At 40.6% G+C, this 22,589-nt stretch overlaps 1 protein-coding gene across 1 annotated transcript in view; it reads right to left on the reverse strand.

Moving 5' to 3' along the window:
- The window catches only part of RARS1 (arginyl-tRNA synthetase 1), a 518,621-nt gene that overhangs the window by 32,848 nt on the left and 463,184 nt on the right, over nt 1–22,589 (reverse strand). Inside the window, exons 10-12 of the mRNA XM_040404976.1 lie at nt 13,770–13,948; nt 13,136–13,245; nt 12,237–12,342 (exon numbers count right to left, since the gene is read on the reverse strand). Coding sequence (XP_040260910.1) covers nt 12,237–12,342; nt 13,136–13,245; nt 13,770–13,948 — 395 coding nt within the window. The remainder of the gene's footprint in view (nt 1–12,236; nt 12,343–13,135; nt 13,246–13,769; nt 13,949–22,589) is intronic.

Genomic DNA, 22,589 nt, shown 5'->3' on the forward strand with positions numbered 1-22,589 from the left:
CGTTTCTGTTTTCCGTTATTGAGATCCGTCATAGGATCAATGAATGGAGACAAAACTTAACTGAACAGAACGGAATGCTTCAAAATGCATTCCGTTCTGTTTGGTTGCGCTCCAATACCCGAGAGCAAACCGCAAAAAACTGTTAACTTGCATTGTGGGTCATGACGAATCCGTTTAACTCTGACACAATAGAAAACGATCCGTCCCCTATTGACTTTCAATGAAGTTCATGACAGATCTGTCTTGGCTATGTTAAAGATAATACAACCAGATCCATTCATAACAGATGCAGATGGTTGAGTAACGGACGCATTCTTGCTGAATCCTGCTGGATCCAGCAAAAACGCTAGTGTGAAAGTAGCCTTAATTATCTCATTCTGAGATTGTTTTCTCGTGACACATTGTACTTCATGACAGTCAAAATAAGAGCATTTCACCTTTATTTATGAATAAATCTAAAATTTACCAAAAATTTAAATTTTAAATTTCTCTGCTTTTAAAACAGAAAGTGATAACCTTATAAAATATTCATTACTTAACAACCCCATACAGTATGTCTACTTTATGTTGGCATCATTTTGTAAATGTCATTTAATTTTTTTAGGACGTTAGAAGGCTTAGAATTTAAGCAGCAATTGTTAAAATTAAGAAAATTTCCAAAACCCACTTTTTAAGGACCAGTTCAGTTATGAAGTCACTTAGTGGGGCTTAAATAGCAGAAACCACCCATAAAATACACAATTTCAGAAACTACACCCCTCAGGTTATTCAAAACTGATACAAACTTTGTTAACCCTTTAGGTATTCCACAAGAATTAAAGGAAAATGGAGATTCAATTTCAAAATTTCAAATTTTTGGGGCAGATTTTCTATTTTAATCAATTTTTTTCTGCAATACATGAAGGGTTAACAGCCAAACAAAACTCAAAATCTATTACCCTGATTCTGCAGTTTACAGAAACACCTCACATGTGGTGGTAAACTGCTGTAAGGGCACATGACAGGGTGCAGAAGAAAAGGAGCGCTGTATGGTTTTTGGAAGGCAGAGTTTGCTGGATTAGTTTTTAGACACCATGTCATGTCCCATTTTAAGCTCCCCTGATGCACCCTACAGTAGAAACTCCCAAAAAATTACCTCATTTTGGAAACTATGGGATAAGGTGACAGTTTTATTGGTATTATTTTGAGGTACATATGACTTTTGATCGCTCTATATTACGTTTACGTGAGGCAAGGTAACCAAGAAATGGCTGTTTTTGGCACAGTTTTAATTTTTGGTTATTTACAATGTTCATCTGACAAGTTATATCATGTGCTATTTTTACAGAGCAGGTTGTTACGGACGTAAAAATATCAAATATGTCTACTTTGTTTCAGTTTTAGTTAATAAAACATTTTTGAAAATAAATTCTGTTATTGTTTCTCCTTTTTTTGAACGCCATTTTTTTTTATTTGCAGGGGCTCATTTTTTTGCAGGAAGAGTTGATTTTTTTTATTGGTACCATTTTTAGGTACATATGATTTTTTGATCATTCAATATTACACTTTATGGGGCAAGGTGACCAAAAAAATGGTTGTTTTGGCACAGTTTTAATTTTTTACAGTGTTCCCCTGTGGCAGTAAGTCAGGTGATATTTTTTATAGAGCAGGTCGTTACGGACGTGGCAATACCTAATATGTATACTTTTTCTTATTTATTTAGGTTTTACACAATAAAAACATTTTTGAAACCCAAAAAATTATGTTTTATAGTCTCCATAGTCTGAGATCCATAGTTTTTTTTTTTTGGCCGATTGTCTTAGGTAGGGTCTCATTTTTGGCAGCATGAGGTGATTGGTACTATTTTGGGGGGCATACGCCTTTTTGATAGCTTGATGTTGCACTTTTTGTGATGTAAGTTGACAAAGAATAGCTTTTTTTCCCACACTGTTTTTCGTTTTTTTACAGTGTTCACCTGGGGGGTTAGGTCATGTGATATTTTTATAGAGCAGGTCGTTACGGACATGGCAATACTTTATCTGTATACTTTTTCTTATTTATTTAAGTTTTACACAATAAAAGCATTTTTGAAACAAAAAAAAAATGTTTTAGTGTCTCCATAATCTGAGAGCCATAGTTTATTTTTTATTTTTTGGGTGACAGTCTTATGTAGAGGCTCACTTTCTGCAAGATAAGGTGACAGTTTGCTCGGTACCATTTTGGGGTGCATACGACTTTTTGATAGCTTGGTGTTGCACTTTTTTTGATTTAAGGCGCCAAAAATGGCTTTGGCGCAGTTTTTATTTCCTTTTTTTTACGGTGTTTACTAACATGGCAATACCTAATATGTGTGTTTTTTTTTCTTCTATTTTTTATTATAAAACTGGGAAAAGAGGCTTTTTTTTTCTTTTACTTAAAACTTATTTTTTTATTACTAAACACTTAGTTTTTTTTTAAAGTTTTTTTCTGTCCCACTCTGGGACTTCAACTTTTAGGGGTCTGATCCCCTCTGCAATGCATTACAATAAATTGCCTGTTAGTGTATTACCTAGGAGATCCAGCCCCAGTTTCCATACAAGGCAGGTCCCGATGCAAGGCATCAGGCTACCTTCTCACCCATTGGGTCCCCATCACCGTGGGGACCCGATAGGATCCCTTACCAGCCGCAAACACTTTCTATGCCGTGGTCAGTGACTGCTGAGCCCCCGCACCGTCCCGCTATGATATACTATTACGTCATATGTCAGGAAGGGGTTCATTTTAATGACCTGTACTATAAAACATAAGTATTATTTATTCTGCTGGGTGAAAAAGAAACTAAAAAACAATGCCAGAATTACAGTTTTTTGTACATAACAGATCCAAAAAATAGTATAAAAAGTCGTAAATATCCTAAATGATCAAACTTTATATGTACCTAGATAACTACAGCTCATCAGGAACTTAAACACTCCCTAACATTGCCAAATTTAGGAATACAATAAAAAAAATTATGACTCGTTCACATCTCTGTCAAGCACAAGCAGGTCAGACAGGCTGTTCCAGCAGAGAATAGCCAGCAAGATTGTGCTGGATCTTGCAATGTCAAATTCTCTAGTTCACCGCTGAATCTCCATTGACTGTAATGAAGTCTGGCAGCGATCTGATCGCTTTTTGCCATAAATGCAACAGTTTTGTGCCGGATCAATTTGACGGAGATGTGAATGAGGCCTTATTGTCTTTTGTTTTACTCTAGTAATTGAACTCAACATTTTTAGCCCCTCTATAATGGTATAAATACATAGTAACATAAGTTTGTAAGGCTGAAAAGACATCCATCCTGTAAGTTCAGCATGTTATCCTGAAAAGCTGATTCCGTGGAAAGCAAAAACAAAATAACAAAACAAAAAATAAAACAAGAGGTGGAAGTCAAAACTAAAACTAATTTCTTCCACACTTCAATCAGGCAGTCAGAATAATTCCCTGGATCAATGTCTTCTCCAAAATTCTGGTATTTATAATCTGTAAGATTACACTCCAGAAATACATCCAGGCCCTTCTTGAACTCTTTGTGAGTTCACCATCACAGTCTCCTCTGGGAGACGTAGAGGATGTCTTCTTGTCACAGTCCTGTGACTGTATTGACCTTTGATATATTTAAACATAGTTATTAGATTTCCCCTCAGTTGTCTTTTTTCTAAGCTAAATAACCCTAATTTTGAGTGGGTGCTGTAGTTCACTGATTTCATTTATTACTTAAGTTGTCCTCTGAATCCTCTCAGGCTCTGCTATGTCTTTCTTGCGCACTAGTGCACAAAATCATGAGTGGACTGCAAACAATGTGGCTCTGAAAAAAAAAGAAAAGTGGCCATATGTTGTAGGCATGTCCAAATTGTCAACAGGCTGGGCAGCACTAGTAGGTAGGGACAACAGGAGTTGGCAGGTCCTGCAATACTGTAGTGCAGCAAAAAATATCAGCCTACCAGAAACTAATATCACAGTGCAGCACACAGAGTATGTAACTGCATCACTGCCCTGAGGGCGGTGATACAACCAGCAGGTATTGGCGAGGTGCATAAGTACCTGAAGCTTGTAGCATTAATTAATGCTTAGAGCATCAGATACCCAGCCAGCAGCTTCAAGGAGGGCTCAGGCGACCCCCTGGGCATCGGCCCACTGGAATATTTCCCTGTAGGGACTATGGCTAGACCGCGCCTGCCCAAATTGTACACATTACTGTATGTGAGGTCTGACACTGGTTGATACAGTTAAGTTTACCGTCAACTGAAATTTCTGTTCTTTTCCATGTCAGTGTTACCGAGTGCTTTCCCATTTAGTATGTACTGTATTCCCCTTCCCATGTGCATAACCTTAATTTTTTCATTGGGATCTGGATAGCCTCTAGTCTATCCAGATCCCTCTGTAGCAGTATACTGTCCTCTCTTGTGTTAATTACTTTACATAGTTTAGTGTTTGCAGCGTATTGGTGTCCATCTGACGAAACTGAGTCAAACAGATCCGTTCTGACACACAATGTAAGTCGATGTGGACGGATCCGTTTTCAATGACACAATCTGGCACAATAGAAAACGGATCCGTCCTCCATTGACTTGCAATGGAGTTCAAGACGGATCCGTCTTGGCTATGTTAAAGATAATACAAACAAAGGATCCGTTCTGAATGGATGCAGACGGTTGTATTATCTGAACGGATCTGTCTGTGCAGATCCATGACAGATCCGCACCAAACGCGAGTGTGAAAGTAGCCTTACTGTGCAAGCCTTTTATATTTCTATTTATCTGCATTGCTTTTTTCCTGTTCCTAACCATTTTATTCCCATAAGGTACAGTATCTCACAAGTACACCCCCACATTTTTGTAAATATTTTATTATAACTTTTTATGGAACAACACTGAAGATATGACACTTTGATACAATGTAAAGTATTCAGGGAACAGCTTGTATAACAGTGCAAATTTGGTGTGCCCTCAAAATAACAACATACAGCCATTAATGTCTATACTGCTGGCAATAGAAGTGAGTACACACCCCTAAATGAAAATGGCCAAATTGTGCCCAATTAGCCATTTTCAGTCCTTGGTGTCATGTGACTTGTTAGTGTTACAATCTCCCAGGTGTGAATTGGGAGCAGGTGTGTTAAATTTGTGTGTGCAGGTGTGTTATCGCTCTCACACTCTCATACTGGTCACTGGAAGTTCAACATGACACGTCATGACAAAGAACTCTGAGGAATTGTTGCTCTACATAAAGATGACCTAGGCTATAAGAAGATTGGCAACTCCCTGAAACTGAGCTGCAGCACAGTGGCCAAGACCATACAGCCGTTTAACAAGACAGGTTCCACTCAGAACAGGCCTCGCCATGATCAACCAAAGAAGTTGAGTGCACGTGCTCAGTGTCATATCCAGAGGTTGTCATTTCAAAATAGATGTATGAGTGCTGCCAGCATTGCTGCAGAGGTTAAACGGTTGGGGTTTTTTGTCAGCCTGTCAGTGCTCAGATCATACGCCGCACACTGCATCAAATTGGTCTGCATGGCTGTCATCCCAGAAGGAAGTCTCTTCTAAAGATTATGCACAAGAAAGCCCACAAACTGTATGCTGAAGACAAGCAGAGTAGGGACATGAATTACTGGAACCATGAGCTGTGGTCTGATGAGACCAAGATAAAATTATTTGTTTCAGATGGTGTCAAGCATGTGTGGCGGCAACCAGGTAAAGAGTACAAAGACAAGTGTGTCTTGCTTACAGTCAAGCATGGTGGTGGGAGTGTCATGGTTTGGTGCTGCATGAGTGCTGCCAGCTGTGGGGAGCTACAATTCTTTGAGGGAACCATGAACGCCAACATGTACTGGGACATGCTGAAGTATAGCATGATCCCTTCCCTTCAGAAACTGGGCCACAGGGCAGTATTCCAACATGATAACGACCCAAAACACACTTCCAAGATGACTACAGCGTTGCTGGAAAAAACTGAGGGTAAAGGTGCTGGACTGGCCAAGCATGTCTGCAGACCTAAACCCTATTAAGCATCTGTGGGGCATCCTCAAAGGGGAGGAGGAGGTGTGCAAGGTCGCTAACATCCACCAGCTCCGTGATGTCATTCATGGAGGAGTGGAAGAGGATTCCAGTGGCAACCTGTGAAGCTCTAGTGAACTCCATGCTCAAGAGAGTTAAGGAAGTGATGGAAAATAATGTCGGCCACACAAAATATTGACACTTTGGGCACAATTTGGCCATTTTCAATTAGGGGTGTACTCACTTTTGTTGCCAGCGGTTTAGACATCAATGGTTGTGAGTTGAGTTATTTTGAGGGAACACCAAATTTAGGGATCATGCACACGACAGTATTTTGCATTCAGTTTACTGGCCGTTTTTTTTGTTCAGTATACATATACTGAACCATATACATATACTGAACCATTCATTTCAATGGTTCAGCAAAAAAAAAACTGAAGTGTCTCTGTGTGCATTCCGTTTTAGTATTTCTGTACCGTGAAAAGATAGAACATGTCCTAATCTTGTCCGCAAATACAGTGCTTGGCTCCATTCAAGTCTATGGGTCCGCAAACAAACAGAACACATACGGAAATGCACCCGTATGTCTTCCGTATCCGTTCTTGCTGAACCATCTATTGAAAATGTTATGCCCAGCCCAATTTTTTCTATGTAATTACTGTATACTGTATATGGCATACGGAAAAACGGAATGGAAAGACAACGGAAACAAAAAACGGATCCGTAAAAAACGGACCGCAAAACACTGAAAAAGCCATACTGTCGTGTGCATGAGCCCTTACACTGTTATATAAGTTGTACACTGACTACTTCACATTGTCTTATCTTCAGTGCTGTCCCATGAAAATATAGAATAAAATATTTACAAAAATGTGAGGGGTGTTCTCACTTTTGTGAGATACTGTATATACTTCTCACAATGAAAATTTAGGATGCTTTTAATAATATCCCATTATGTGTCTGTATTTATTTTTTATTTTTTTAAGATTATCTTAGTTAGTGTGCCTAATGGCCTCTCTAAGGCTACTTTCACACTTGCGGCAGTGTGATCCGGCGGGCAGTTCCATTGTCAGAACTGCCCGCCGGATCCGCCGATTTTGATGTGACTGAAAGCATTTGTGAGACGTATCCGGATGCGGATCCGTCTCACAAATGCATTGCAAGATCGGATCCGTCTCTCCGCTTGTCATGCGGACAGACGGATCCGTCTTGTATTTTTCTTCACATTTTTACCGATCTGCGCATGCGCAGGCCGGAAGGACGGATCTTTTGAAGGTAATAATACATTCCTATGGGGAAAAATCCGGCATTCAGGCAAGTCTTCAGTTTTTTTCGCCGGAGATAAAACCGCAGCATGCTACGGTTTTATCTTTTGCCTAATCAGTCAAAACGACTGAACTGAAAACATCCTGATGCAAACTGAACGGATTACTCTCCAAGCATGTGGATATGCCTGATCAGTTCTTTTCCGGTATAGAGCCCCTAGGACGGAACTCTATGCCGGGAAAGAAAAACACTAGTGTGAAAGTACCCTAAGCTGAAAAAATTTTGCTTAAAATTTTGCTAAAATTCAGCATTGTGCCTCCCTCCTGAAGGACAACTGGAAGTTTATTAGATTATAGTCACTATTTCCCAGGTGTCTCCCAACCTTCACCTCTGCTGTTCTGCCAGATCTATTGGTTTATACTAAAAATAAATAAATATTTTATTATTGTTTTTGCCTCCATGCATTTCTACCCACAGTGACTCCACATGTTAATTTCCCTCACTTATATCTTCACGGAATGTGGGCTTTAGACAGGTCTTTACATGAAGACAAACCCCTCCCCCTTTTTGATTTTTACCATCTTTCTAAACAGACTGCAACCCTGTATGTTAACCATCCAGTCATAGTTATCATCTAGCCATATCTCAGTTATTCCCACTGTGTCATAGTCCTCATTAGACAATACTAAGTCCAGCTCACCAATTTCACTGTTAAGGCTCGTGGCATTAAAACAATTAAGAAGTTTTTGGATATTTTTTACCCTACACATTTCTTTATAAACTGTTCTAGTCCCTCCCTCCATTCCTCCCCCAGTTCCACTACTTAGCCTCAGTTCACTATCTACACTATATTCCCCTCCTACCATGTAATTACCCTCCTGCCCAGTCCCTAGTTTAAACACTCCTTCAATCTTCTAGCCATCTTCTCCCCCAAAACAGCTGCACTTTCCCCACTGAGGTGCAGCCCATTCCTATAATAAATTCTGTAGCCGACAGAGAAGTCGGCCAAGTTCTCCAGCAACCCACACCCGTTCTGGATCCACTTGTTTACCTCCATTATCTCCCATACTACCTTTGAGGTCCTTTTCCTGAGCTTGCAACCTAAGTCCCTGAAAAATTTTAAAGGGTAACTGTCATATTTTTTTTTTATTTGGTAGTTTATTAGAGCTAGGCATGTATACCTGAGTTAGTCTGTCAATGATTGTCAAAAGATCTGTAAGTACCTTATAATAAAAGCTTTTTAGTATAAACAGAAGACAGAGGGGCGGTCTTCCACACTGCATGCCTGCATTTGGCTTCAGAGTGAGGAGGCGTGTCTCTCAGTAATCCAATCTGATTGGCTGGCAGGGAACTGCTGGCTACAGCTAGTGTGTATGGGAAGTGAGGGAAAGCAGTTTTGATCTCAGCGAACTGGCAGACGAGCCATCTTGAGAAGGTCCTCATATTGTAAATGTTTAAACAGCCGTAACTAAGGGAAAAACTCAAGGAAAACAGTGGTATGTGAAGAAACTAAAGATTGCTTTATACATAATGCTGCAGCAGCAGTAACACATGCTAAAAATTTTTTTTTTATGAAAACATGACAGTTACCCTTTAAGGACTCTCCTCCTACCTGTGTCATTGGTGCCAATGTGGATCATGACTGCTGGGTCTTCACCAGCCCCTCCGTTTAATGATCTCGGTCTTTGTGACTAATTGCCCAACCTGTACCTCTAGTAATAGAATTTTCCAGTACCAGCATCTGTCTGGCCTTCTTTACACTCCTAACCCCCTTATTGCTGAAGCTGACATTCCCCTGGGTGGCAAAGGAAGGCTCTTGCTGCAGCAGTGCTACCCTTAAACTAACATCCCCCTCATCTCCCACTTTGGCCAACTTGATGTGGTGTTTCAGATCAGGGATAGCCTCCCTAACACTGTTTCCTCTCCCTGCCTTCTGTTACCCAGCCAGCTATCTGACCTTTCCACAACTCACACTGCCACCCTCCCCCACATCTACCCCAGTGAGTGTCTGCTCAGCGAGTGAGTAATGGGGATTACACAAAAAAAACAAGGCAAGTTAGACAGTGATATGAAAATGATAAACAAGTTAATAATTGCAGTTCCCTCCTAAAGTCATTTAATAAAGTCACATACTTAGGACAAAACACACTTTAGATGAAAAAAAAAAAGACAAACTCGCTTTCTCAGTCTGCTTAGGCCCTTTTCACATTTGCGTTTTGGTTTGTAAATGTAATTCTGTCTCCCAACCAAAGCTAACATGTTAAAGGGGTATTCCAATTTCATTATACTGGATAGGATAGGTCATCAATATCGATGGGGGTCCATCTCTTGGTATCCCTGTCATTCAGCTGCTGAAGAGGTCATGGCCCTCATGTGAGCGCGGCATCCTCTTAAATTATGGAAGCACGGGGAGCAGTGAGTGTAGTGCTGTACTCCTCCTACTTCTCCAGGCTGCGCTGCACTGTTCTGACCACATAGAGCGTCACAGTGCAGAGAAGACCAGTGAGCAGCGACTGTAGGATGAGAATGCTAGACCTAGAGAGTAGCGGAGCAGGAGAGATACGTTAATTTATTTATTTGGGGTCTGAACTGAGGTCTGATATGGGGGGGTCTAACATGAAGGTCTGATGGGCGTCTCCTCTGAGGTTTGATATGAGGGTCTGATCTGAAGATCTGATATAAGGGTCTGATTTAGGTTCTGATGTAAGGACTGATATGGGTTTCTGATCTGAGGTGTGATATAGGGGTCTAATCTGAAGATCTGATATAGGAGTATGATCTGAAAGGTGAGGGGGTATGCAAGTGGGTACTTTTTTTTATACTGGCACACATTATACAGGTTTTTTGTTGTTGTACTGGTTCACATTACAAAGGGGTATTGGCACATTATAAGGGTATTTGTGCAGTGGCATAAAGGAGTTCATCTCGCACACTGGGGACATATCCTAGCAACATGCCCCCAACGTCTGAGATTATACAGTCCCTGACAAAAGTCTTGTCGGTTGTGTACAAATTGACCTGAAGTGCCGCTAAAATATATTTCTAATCAAGATTTTGTTACAAGAAATGGGTCATTTTAATCCCAACAGCTTTTGTAATAATGTTTCAGTGCAAAACGAAACTGACAAAAAGTATTCTAATATTCACAGCTTGGTAAAGCCCATTGAGTAAATTTTTGCCAAGACATAAGTGTTGTCGCCTTGTCATATGAGCTTCACCTGTGACTAATAATGGATCAATTAGGTCTCAGGTGTGTATAAAAAGAACCCCAGTACACTAGACCTTCACATCAACTGCAACTAGACCTCTGCAAACATGCCTAAGATTCACCCGGAGACTAAAGTGTTGATTATCAAGAGGCTGAAGACCAGATCCACTGCTGATGTGGCAGACACCTTCAATGTGTCTCAGCGTCAAGTTCAGAGGATAAAAAAAAGATTTGAAGAGACTGGAGACGTTTTGGACAAGGCCAGGTCAGGCCGACCCCGCAAGACAACTGCTCGAGAGGACCGTTTGTTGGCTCGAAAATCCAAGGCCAGCCCATTTTCCACTGCAGCAGAGCTCCACGAGACCTGGTCACCTGAAATCCCTGTGTTAACCAGAACAGTTTGTCGGATTCTGTCTCGAAATGGCCTCCATGGTCGAATCAGTGCCCATAAGCCAGCACTAAACAAAAGACAATTGAAAAACCGTGTGGCATTTGCCAAGGGCCACAGCCTGCTAAAAGGATGGACGCTGGAAAAGTGGCAGAAGGTGGATTTTTCAGATGAATCTTCTGTTGAATTACACCACAGTCGCCGCAAATATTGCAGGAGACCTACTGGAACCCGCATGGAGCCGAGATTTACCCAGAAAACAGTGAAGTTTGGTGGAGGCAAAATCATGGTCTGGGGTTACATCCAGTATGGGGGTGTGCGAGGGATCTGCAGGGTGGAAGGCAACATCAATAGTCTAAAATACCAAGAAATCTTAGCTACCTCTTATATTCACAACCATAAAAAAGGCCAAATTCTGCAGCAGGATGGTGCTCCATCGCATACTTCCATCTCCACATCAAAGTTCTTTAAGGCGAAGATAATCAAGATGCTCCAGGATTGGCCAGCCCAGTCACCAGACATGAACATCATTGAGCATATGTGGTGTAGGATGAAAGAGGAAGCATGGAAGACGAAACCAAAGAATATTGATGAACTCTGGGAGGCATGCAAGACTGTTTTCTTTGCTATTCCTGATGACTTCATCAATAAATTGTATGAATCCTTGTCAAACCGCATGGATGCTGTCCTTCAAGCTCATGGAAGTCATACAAGATATTAAATTTGGATCTCACAGCACCACTACTTAATTTGCTGACATATTTTTGGATTTGCAGTAAAGTTGTTAAATTTTTGTATAGGCGACAAAACTTTTGTCTTGCCAAAATTTGACCTTTCTGTCTTGATTAAATGATAAATCTTTTTTCAGTGAAACGAATTTATTTCAGTGCATTAAACATCATTTGGGAGGGCTTTAGCTTTTCATATGAGCTATTTCTAACACCAATTGATTAATTAAAAGTCAGGTTAATAGCAGGAGTTTCTACAAAATAGAGAAGCGACAAGACTTTTGTCAGGGACTGTACAACTCCTTTATGCCACCGCACAACCCCTTTAAAGACTTTGCAGCTAGAAATGTAAAATGTATAGTATATGGTCTTAAAGGTTTGAATATCTTTTTGGATTAAGTGAGTGACATTTTGTTTATTTTATAGAAAAGATAAAAGAATTTGAATTAATTTTACCTTGGTTTGGTAGTATCATCTGGTGTAAAAAAAACTGTAGCTTTAGTTATTATTACCAGGAAACAGGGTGAGAACAAATATGACTCTAGTAAAAACTTGGACAAGCCAAAGCTCTTTAAATCTTAATTTTTTAAACTTGGCAAAAATATATTTCAGTGCAAGCTCTTTTTTCATTATTAAATTATAGTGTTTACCTTATCTCTCTCTTTGTCCTTTAGCTTGTCCATAGCGCGTTTCAGCCCCTCTTCCAGCAAATCAATTAATCTAACAGTGTCACCTGACCTGGTTTTAAATTTTTTCCTGAAATACACAAATTAATTATGTGAATGACACCTGTCGGTTTAAATGCATTTTTCTTAACAACTTTGAAATATTCTTATAGATTCAGATTCTGGCTACTGGAGAAAATGAAAATCCTCTAGATCTACAGAATCAAAGTTTCCCAAGTTGATAAAATATAATTAGATGATGGTGACAAACTGATAAAATTATTTCTTTTCTCACTCTTTTAAAGGGTGTCTGTCACCTCCAAAACCAGTTTCAAAGTAAGAACACCATTATGTAGGTTAGGTTACCTGAAAAAAAAAAAAAAAACACCTTTCTTACGAAAATCCAGTCCTCTAGTCCTAAGAAATGGTTCCCCTGCGTCAGTGGTACTGGCCCTGAAATCTCAGGGACTATCATTCAAACAAGAGTTTGTGGCCTGGGCAGTGGTACATATCCGTTTTGCAGTCTGCAAATTGCAAATCCACAAAATATGGATACCGTCCGTGTTACATCCGCATTTTTTTCAGACCCATTGACTTCAATGGGTCCATTGTCTGGATTTTTCGGACATAGAATATGTTCTTTTTGTTGCACAATGGAAATGTGTGCCTTGTGCATCCATATGTCCATTTACGCAAAAAGACAGAGTACTGTACGTCAGCAAAAAAAATGCACACAAATCGCATCCATATTTCGATCTGCGATTTGCGGCCTGCAAAACAGATACAGTCCTGTGCATGAGGCCTTAGAGGAATGGATTTTCCCAAGGAAGCAGTATGCATTTTTTTCAGGCAGTAGGCATACGTTAAAGTTTTTCTATACTCACTTATCTTCTCCTAGGACAACACCAAATCCAGCATGTTCTACTCTGGTCACTTTTGCATCATACCAACCAATCATCTGAGCAGCTGCATACACATTCTGTAAGTGAATGCCCTGTAGAAAGAATAAAGCAGCAAAAGAAAAAAAACATGGTACAATAATTTATATAGACTTGTTCACAGAAAGCTATATTATTTACTATTAATCTATACAGCCCCTAAAGGGGATCTCCACTCCTTTGCAAGTAATAGCCTGTCCTTGGGTTCGACAGCCTGCACCACACCGATTAGCTGTTCTACAGTAGCTAGAGTGGCAGAACTACACAACAATATCTGTTGTGCAGTGGATGGACCTGGTTACTGCAGAACTGCTCCTATTCGCTTAAATGGAAGCAGCCCTTCAGTAACCAGACCTGTCCATCGACTGCACAACAGACGGAGCTGGGTAGTTCTGGCAAGACACTGACCTAGTGATCCTATACATACAAAAAAAAGAATCAACACTTCTAAAAACTTCAAGTGCAAAAAATAATATGTTGGTCTCTTTATTGTTTTATGGGTGCAACTTTTCAGCCCAAATTTTGAGGCCTTCTTAGACCCAAATATAATAATCAAAATTGTTTGCCACATATTCCTCACCTGTCCACTATCCACTACATAAACAATAATATCTGCTTTCTCTTCATGTAATCTCTGCTTTATGGCGGCCAGGTCTGAAGTATCGTACGTAAATCCCCCATCTGATTTCTGAATAGTCAGAGGTATTGAGCATCCAGGAGGAAATACAACTTTTCTTCCTTCATCCACTTCAACTAAACCTACAAAACGTAAAAAACTGAAATCATGACTAAAAAATATACATTATAAATATATACATTTTTGTTAAACATGTTTAGCATCTTTCTTAGATTAAATAAACCCTTGGTAAAAGCCTCTGGACGAAACACATTGGGAGGAGGGTCTCCCTCACATGGTCGGTACACTACTTGGATTATTTTGATTTGTTACCTATTATTGAACTTACGGTAGCCAAGTTTCAGCACAGATCATCATACGGTTGGTAAAATACTGTTTAGGCCTGTGTATTGCTATAGATACTGTTCTGAACACAGCAATCATAACTGTTCTGTGTAATGCACCCTCGTGTCTTTTTGAGTGGATGTCTGCTGCAATATATTTATTGTTATTATATGTACTAAGGATACAAATAAATATGTGTTTACATAACTTGTTGCCAGGTGTCTTTATGATACATTTAGGTGTGTTTAGTATACAGTGTACACCTTCGTTAATGGTTGTGAATAGTGAGGCCATTTTATTTGGCGTTTCTACACTTTATAAACCTTTATTTAAAATGTTTTGTCCCATATAGAGACTTTATAAGGGTATTTCGAACTTATTAATGCAAACCAGCTCTCCTCCAGTGGGAAGAAAATGTACCCAATGTCATCTGTAGGTAGTCACCCAGTATGTCAATGTATGACCCATTAAAGAGTCTTGAAACATGACTAGGTATTTTAGGGTACTTTCTCACTAGCGTTATTCTTTTCCGGCATAGTGTTCCATCAAAAGGGCTCTATGCCGGAAAAGAACTGATCAGGCATATCCCAATGCATTCTGAATGGATAGAAATCAGTTCAGTTTGCATCAGTATGCCTTCCGTTCAGTCACTGTCAGGCGTTTTGGCCGGACATAATACTGCGGCATGCTGCGGTATTATGTCCGTCCAAAATGCCTGATCAGTTGCCGGAATGCCAGATCCGGCATTAATTCCCATTGACTTGCATTAGTGCCGGATCCGGCATTGCAAAACAACTGAAGGACGGATCCAGGAAAACTGTGAAAAAGACTGCAAGACGGATCTGTCCATCCGCATGACAAGCGGAGAGACGAATCCGTTCTTGCAAAGCATTTGTAGATCCGCATCCGGATCAGTCTACAAATGCTGTCAGTTGTCAAACTGATCGGCGGATCCAGCAGGCAGCTCCGACGAAGGAACTGCCTGCCGGATAACACTAACACTAGTGTGAAAGTACCCTTAGCCAAGCCAGTGCCTCCTCCAAAATGAAGAAAGATCCATTTGTAGGCCCCCTTCAGTACACAGCAGAATACTAATTGCCTGGGTGAAAGGCCTTTGAAACTAGTCTTGAAATGGAGGGTTAGGGGTAACTGTTGCTACTTGTAGAGACCCCAGCTGGCCATCTGACATGGGGCAAGGACCTCAAACAGGTTGGTCTCTCTTCCTTTCGGAGGAATTGATGGCTTGATGAAAATCCATAGTTACATTTAAGGCTCTTTAATAGCTCAGACATTTATTTAAAGGGTAGTTAACTATAAGTGACATTAAAGACATATGGGAATATTTAACAAGACTGGTGTTCCCATATGCCATTCTTGATCTCCCTTCACTGGAGTAACATGTGCCTAATTTATTAAGAGACAGATACCTATAACAAATTAGGTGCATCAATAACTTAGGGGGTAGGAGTAATTGTTGCTACTTGCAGAGACCCCAGCTGGCCCCCTGACATGGGGCAAGAACCTCAAACAGGTTGGTCTCTCTTCCTTTTTGAGGAATTGATGGCTTGATGAAAATCCATATTCACATTTAAGGCTCTTTGAAGGGTCAGAAATGTACTTACAGGGTAGACATTAGAGACGTAGGGCGAGATTTATCAAGACTGGTGTTCCCATATGCCATTCTTGATCATCCTGCGCTGGAGTAAGATGTGTCTAATTTAAATTTAGTGACAAATGCCTCTTAAAAAATTAGCCCCATCAAGAACTTATGCCAGTTTCTGATGTAAGTTATAGTAAATCCGGTGGGCCACACAAAGCCCTGCCCCCTCCAGAGAACCCCCACTTCTTTTCAGGTGAAAAAGTCATAAAGATGGCGATCACAATTTGCCACAATAGCAGTGCTAACCACACACTGCCCCCAATAACAGTGCCATTCATAAAGTGACCTCCCACAGCAAAGTTCCATTGATTTAAACAGATGTGAGATTTTCACTGATCAGAATTTCTGGCATGATCACAATGGGTTTTTGCAAGGTAGTCCAAGTGGACTAACTTCACAGATGTGATTGTATGATACATAAGTCTGATCATTTTTGGGTAGATTTCTTCTTTAAGTTAAACAACAAAATCATTACTGTTAAAACACTATTAACCCTTTAAGGACCCAGCCATTTTTCACCTTAAGGACCAGGCCATTTTTTAGCAAATCTGACGTGTCACTTTATGTGGTAAGAACTTTAAAACACTTATTTATCCAGGCCATTCTGAGAATATTTTCTAGTCACATATATTTACTTTATGACAGTGGTAAAATGAAGTAAAAAAAAATTCATTTTTATTTATAAAAAAATACCAAATTTACCAAAAATGTTTAAAAATGTGCAAATTTCCAAATTTAGATTTCTCTTTTATAATAGATAGTAATACCTTCAAAAATAGTTATTACTTTACATTCCCCATATGTCTACTTCATGTTTGAATCATTTTCAAAATGACATTTTATTTTTCTGGGACGTTAAAAGGCTTAGAAAAGTTTAGAAGCAAATCTTAAAATTTTTAAGTACATTTCCAAACCTCATTTTTTTCAGGACCAGTTCAGTTATAAAGCCACTTTCTGGGCCTTACATATTAGAAACCACCCATAAATCACCCCATTTTAGAAACTACACCCCTCAAGCTATTCAAAACTGATTTAACAAACTTTGTTAACCCTTTAGGTGCCCCACGAGTTTTAAATGAAAATGGGAATGCAATTTCAAAATTTCAAATTTTTTTTTGCAGATTTTAAATTTTAATCCATTTTTTCTGCAACACATCAAGGGTTAACATCCAAACAAAACTCAAAATCTATTACCCTGATTCTGGAGTTTACAGAAACACCCCATGTGTGCTCAAAAACTGATGTATAGGAGCACAGCAGGCTTCAGAGTGGAAGGAGCATCATATGGCTTTTGGAAAGCGGATTTAGCTGGAATGTGACCCCATTCTGGAAAAAGTGACCCCATTCTGGAAACTACACCCCTCAAGGAATAATTCAAGGTGTGTAGTGAGCACTTTGACCAATCAGGCGTTTCACAGAATTAAGAAACGATTGGCTCTGAAAATAAAAATTTTATTTTTTCCAGAAAAAGTTGCTTTATCACCCACATTTTTTACTTTCACAATGGGAAAAAGGACAAAATGCACCCCACATTTTGTTCCTAATTTCGCCCCGAATACGCCAACAAGCCATATGTGCTCAAAAAATGATGTATGGGCGCATGGCAGAGTCGAACAGCTAAATATGGTTTTTGCAGGCCTGAATAAACAGACATGGATTTTAGCTGCCATGATGCATTAAATAAATTCCTGAGGTCCCCAGAAATGAAGAACTCCAACAAGTGACCCTATTTCGGAAACAGCACCCCTGTACGAACATTTTAAGTGGTATAAACGGTACTTTTCAGCAAACAGGTGTCTCACAAAAGACAGAAACACTTGTGAAAGGATTTCAGAGCACACATTTGTGAAAGAAAAAAAAATTACTAGCAGACCCCAATTTTTTCCCCACAAGGGGTTAAAGGAGAAAATGCACCCCAGGATGTTTTCCCCATTTTTCCCCATTCAGGAAACACCCCATATGTGCTTGTAGCCTGTTGTATGGGAGCACAGCAGGCAAACAGCGAAATATGAATTTTGCTGAGAGGCCTGAATTGGCAAACATGGATTTTAGCTGCCATGTCACATTTTAATTCCTGAGGTCCCCAGAAATAAAAAAACAACAAGTGACCCCATTTCGGAAACAGCACCCCCGTATGAACATTCTAAGTGGTAGAAATGGTACTTTTCAGCAAACAGTTGTCTCACAGAAGACAGAAAAACTTGTGACAGCATTTCAAAGCACACATTTGTAAAAAATGAAAAATTACTAGGAGACCCCAAATTTTTACTTTCAAAAGGGTTAAAGGAGAAAATGCACCCCAGTATATGTTCCCCATTTTCTCCCCCCTTTTTGCAAACACCCCATATTTGCTTGTAGCCTGCTGTATGGACGCACAACAGGACTCTTGAGGCAAAGTGTAAAAAAAATATGGTTTTTGCAGGCCTGAATAAACAGACATGGATTTTAGCTGCCATGTCGCATTTAAAAAATTCATGAGGTCCCCAGAAATTAAAAACCCCAAGAAGTGACCCCATTTCGGAAACAGCACCCCAGTGCGAACATTTTAAAGGATGGAAAGGGCACTTTTGATCTAACAGTTGTCTCACAGAAAAGAATATGTAGTGGTTGTTGGAAAGTGGATATGCATGCGAGGTGGACTAAATCAGAGATATAAAATGGAAATATTACAGGGAGCATAAAGGATGGAATTAAATTAATACTACATGGATGAGTGGTATATTCTGAAACACTCCTGCATGCACAGGCCAGGTTTTTCAGGGCAGCTTTCGCAGTGGTAAATGGTGTCATTCCTTATCCCCCTTTTGGAACACACCCTGCATCTTTTTTGGGTCCTTCCTTTCCTTGCTCTCTGGGGGACTTGACCTGGAAAATGTTGCCCTGGTACAACACAGGCACTGTAACTTCCTGAAGTACTGGGACCCTCCCCGGCCTGGGTTTGAAAAATGAGGGCCTTGATAACCACCTCTTGGAACTGAAGGAACGTTCCTCTGTGGCCTGCAGAATGAAATAGCACGTACGCATTGCACATTGCCATCTGTAAAATGTGTATAGCCAGCTTTTTGTACTACACTCGTTTTTCGTGTGGCACTGTAGGGCTTCAGAGGTTGATCTGAAAGATCCACCCCTTCCATGTGCCTGTTATAGTCCAGGATACAAACTGGTTTGGGGACAGTGGTAGTGGTACCTCGTACAGGAGCAGGGGAGCTGGCGTTAGTGTGAATGTTGCTTTCTAAAACTTAACATGGATAAAACAGAATTCATCATCTTTCCCCCATTTTGCTCAACTCCCCCAACAGACCTATTTATCACGATCAAAGGCTGCCTTGGAGGGACCTTGCATTCTGCCCTCTCCTTCCAACCACACATCCAAGCCCTTTCCACCACATGCAGCCTCCAACTCAAAAACATCTCCCGCATCCGCACTTTCCTCAAACTTTGAATCTGCAAAAATGCTTGTACATGCCCTCATCATATCCTGCCTAGACTACTCCTCTGTGGCCTTCCATCTAGCACTCTTGCACCCCCCCCAATCTATCCTCAACTTTGCTGCTCGACTAATACACCTCTCACCCTGTTACTTCTCTGCCTCTGCCCTCTTCCAATCCCTTCACTGGCTCCCCATTGCCCAGCGAATTCAGTTCAAAATACTAACAAATACTAGCAAATACATACAAGGCCGTCCACAACCTGTCCCCTCCCTACATCTCTGAGCTACTTTCCCGATACATCCCGACACGCAATCTCCGATCCTCACAAGACCTCCTTCTCTGCTCTTATCATCTCTTTCCACAATCGCCTCCAAGATTTCTCCCGTGCATCCCCCACACTCTGGAACTCGCTACCCCAACATATCAGACTCTCACCGACAGTGTAATCCTTCAAAAGAAACCTAAAAACCTACCTCTTCAGACAAGCCTACAACCAGTGACCCTGCTGCCACTATACTGCCATGACCAGCTTCACCCTCACCTACTGTGTCCTTCTCCCATACTATTTAGATTGTAAGCCCTCACAGGCAGGGACCTCTCTCCTTCTGTACCAGTTTGTAACTTGTCTTGTTTATGCTTAGTGCAATTGTCTGTATTATGTATGTATACCCCTTTTCATATGTACAGCGCTATGGAATAAATGTCGCTTTAATAATAATAATAATAATAATAAAAAATAATAATGTTGGTCAGTACAAGGACGTCCTTCTTGTCCTTGTACTTAACCAGCGACATGTTATCCTGGAGGAGAGCCCTACTTTCACCCATTCTCAGTGGTTGCCCTACCAGGGAATTAGGGAAATATGTGGCCACAGGATGAGAAAGGCGCTCATAGGGTAAATAGATAAAGATGAAACAGCGGTCTTCAATTTAAGGTGAATATGTGCTGCTCACCTGTTTGGGTTGCACCGATTGGGTGCAACCGTGATGAAGGTCCGCTGGATTAGCTAGGTATCAGGTTGGAGCTGCCGTGTCCAAAAGAACCAAGGGCGAGGGCCAAGTCGCCACTTCGTTAATTGCTAGAAATACTGACAGTGCCCGTCAAGACCTTTGTGGTCTGACTCGCCAGACCACAAAGGTCGTGACGGGCACTGTCAGTATTTCTAGGGATTTAGGGAGATTTTTGCATACTGTGCCACAAGCCACAGTACCTCTGGCAGTTAGGGACCTGAATTGGGGTATGCTGGTATAATAGTTATCCACATAGAGGTTGTAACCTTTATCCAGCAGTGGGTACAGTAAGTCCCACACAATCTTCCCACTAACTCCTAGGATGGGGGGGCATTCTGGGGGTTCTATCCGGGAATATTTTCCTTTTAATAAACGCGGAACTTGTGGGTGTCCCCGGAGCCACCATCACAAAGTTTGTACAACTTTATGCCATACCTTGCCCATTTGCTAGGCAGGTACTGGCGGAATCTAATCTTCCCTTTGAACAGTAATAGGGACTCATCTACACATACATTTTTATTGGGGTTGTACACCTCAGCAAACTTTGTGCTGAAGTGGTCAATGACAGGCCTAAGTTTGAACAGACGGTCAAATGTTGGGTTGTTTTGGGGTGGGCACTGTACATTGTCATTGTAGTGTAGGAATTTCCAAATTGACTCGAATAGTTTCCAGGTCATGGTCTGACTGTAAATTGGAGTGTGGTAGAAAATGTCCGAGCTCCAATATTGTCTAACGTTTGGCTTCTTTACTACGCCCATATGCAGCACGAGTCCCCAAAATGTCGTAATCTCTGATGCACTTACTGGTGTCTAACCTTGGGGTCTAGCGTATGGCGTTGTGGGGTTCTGGGAAATAAATTGTTGGGCGTGTAAGTTGGTTTGGGCCACCATTAAATTTACAAAATCTTCAGAGAAGAAGATTTTGAAAAAGAAATCTACTTCAGTGAAGCCAGCACAGTCTATCTGAATTCCTGAGTTGCCCAAAAGCTCAGGAATTTGGGGCAGATAAGCGTCAGGTGGCTCACTCTGGGGGGCTGTCTCCTCTGCCACCCTGGGGAGCCTTCTAGAGGGTCGCTCATCAGCGGATAATGATGATGATGATGTTGAGGGGGTAGAAGAGTAGAGGAAAGTGGCATCCTCTTCTTCCTCACTGGCAGACTCAGTATCGGAGGCAAGGATGGCGTAGTATGCCTCTTCAGCTGAGTATACTCGTTAGGATGAATGGGACATTTTTATTTTATTGGGGTGTGATGTGTGAAATGTGTAAACCTTTATTTAGTGTGAGGGGTGTGTATGTAGTGTTTTCACACGTGAAGGGTCTTGTAATAAATTTTAAATAAAATTTAGAAGAAAAATTGTAAAAAAAAAAAAAAAGACCTTTCTGCAAACAAAACAAAAAGTTTTTTCTGCAAAAAGAAAAAAAGTCTTTGTTGCACAAAAAAAGTATTTTCTGCAACAAAAAAAAGCAGTGCAAACTGAGCAGATGCGATCAGTAACAGACACAACTGATCGGTGCTCAGTGGTTGCAAAATGCACGCACACAGATGGTGCGTTCGTGGAAAAACCTAAACTCACACTAACAGAAAGGTGTGTATATATATATATATATTTTTTTATATATATATATATTTTACTACCACTAACTGCAGCTCTTTTTTCACACCATAAAAAACAAAAAACTCAAAAATGTGCAGATGCTACTGAGCACACTACTGATCAGTGCTCTGCAGCACACACACAGATCGTGCGTGCAAAAACTGTAGTATAAAAATTCACTACAGTGTTAAAAAAGTGAATAATGCTAAAAAATTTACTTATAAAGCCCTAATACATTTTTTCTTTTTTAACCAAAAAAATAATAATAAAAAATTTGCCAAAAAAATCAGCACAAATAATCCCCAGGTGGTGACCGGGCAGGTACGCACTGAACAGCACTTGGCGGTCACAGCTGTCACGCAGAAAAAGTGGTGCAGAGCTGGAAAATAGTAAAAAATAAAATGACCAAAAAAAGTGCATAGACCAAATGGCGTCAGTAAAAAAAGGACCGAGGGGGGGGGGGGGGGTAGGGGAGTGGGAAGGGACTGGGACGGAGGGTGGTTTAGGGATCTGGAACAGCTGCAAATGAAAAAAAATAAAATAAATAAATCTGTGCAGCTATTCCAGATGGTGTTCTTCTTTTCAGCATTTTCAGCAGGAAAAGGGTTAAAAGCGCTCTGGTGTAAACCAGAAGTCCCATCAAGCCACAAGCAGCACAGAACCTCATTGCATGCAATCACCAGCTAGAATGTCTGCATGCAGAGAAGTTCTGCCTCATTCTGTGCAGCTATAGCGCTGCCTT

Source organism: Bufo bufo, chromosome 1 (genome assembly GCF_905171765.1).
Source record: "Bufo bufo chromosome 1, aBufBuf1.1, whole genome shotgun sequence".
In the NCBI taxonomy this organism is placed as follows: domain Eukaryota; kingdom Metazoa; phylum Chordata; class Amphibia; order Anura; family Bufonidae; genus Bufo; species Bufo bufo.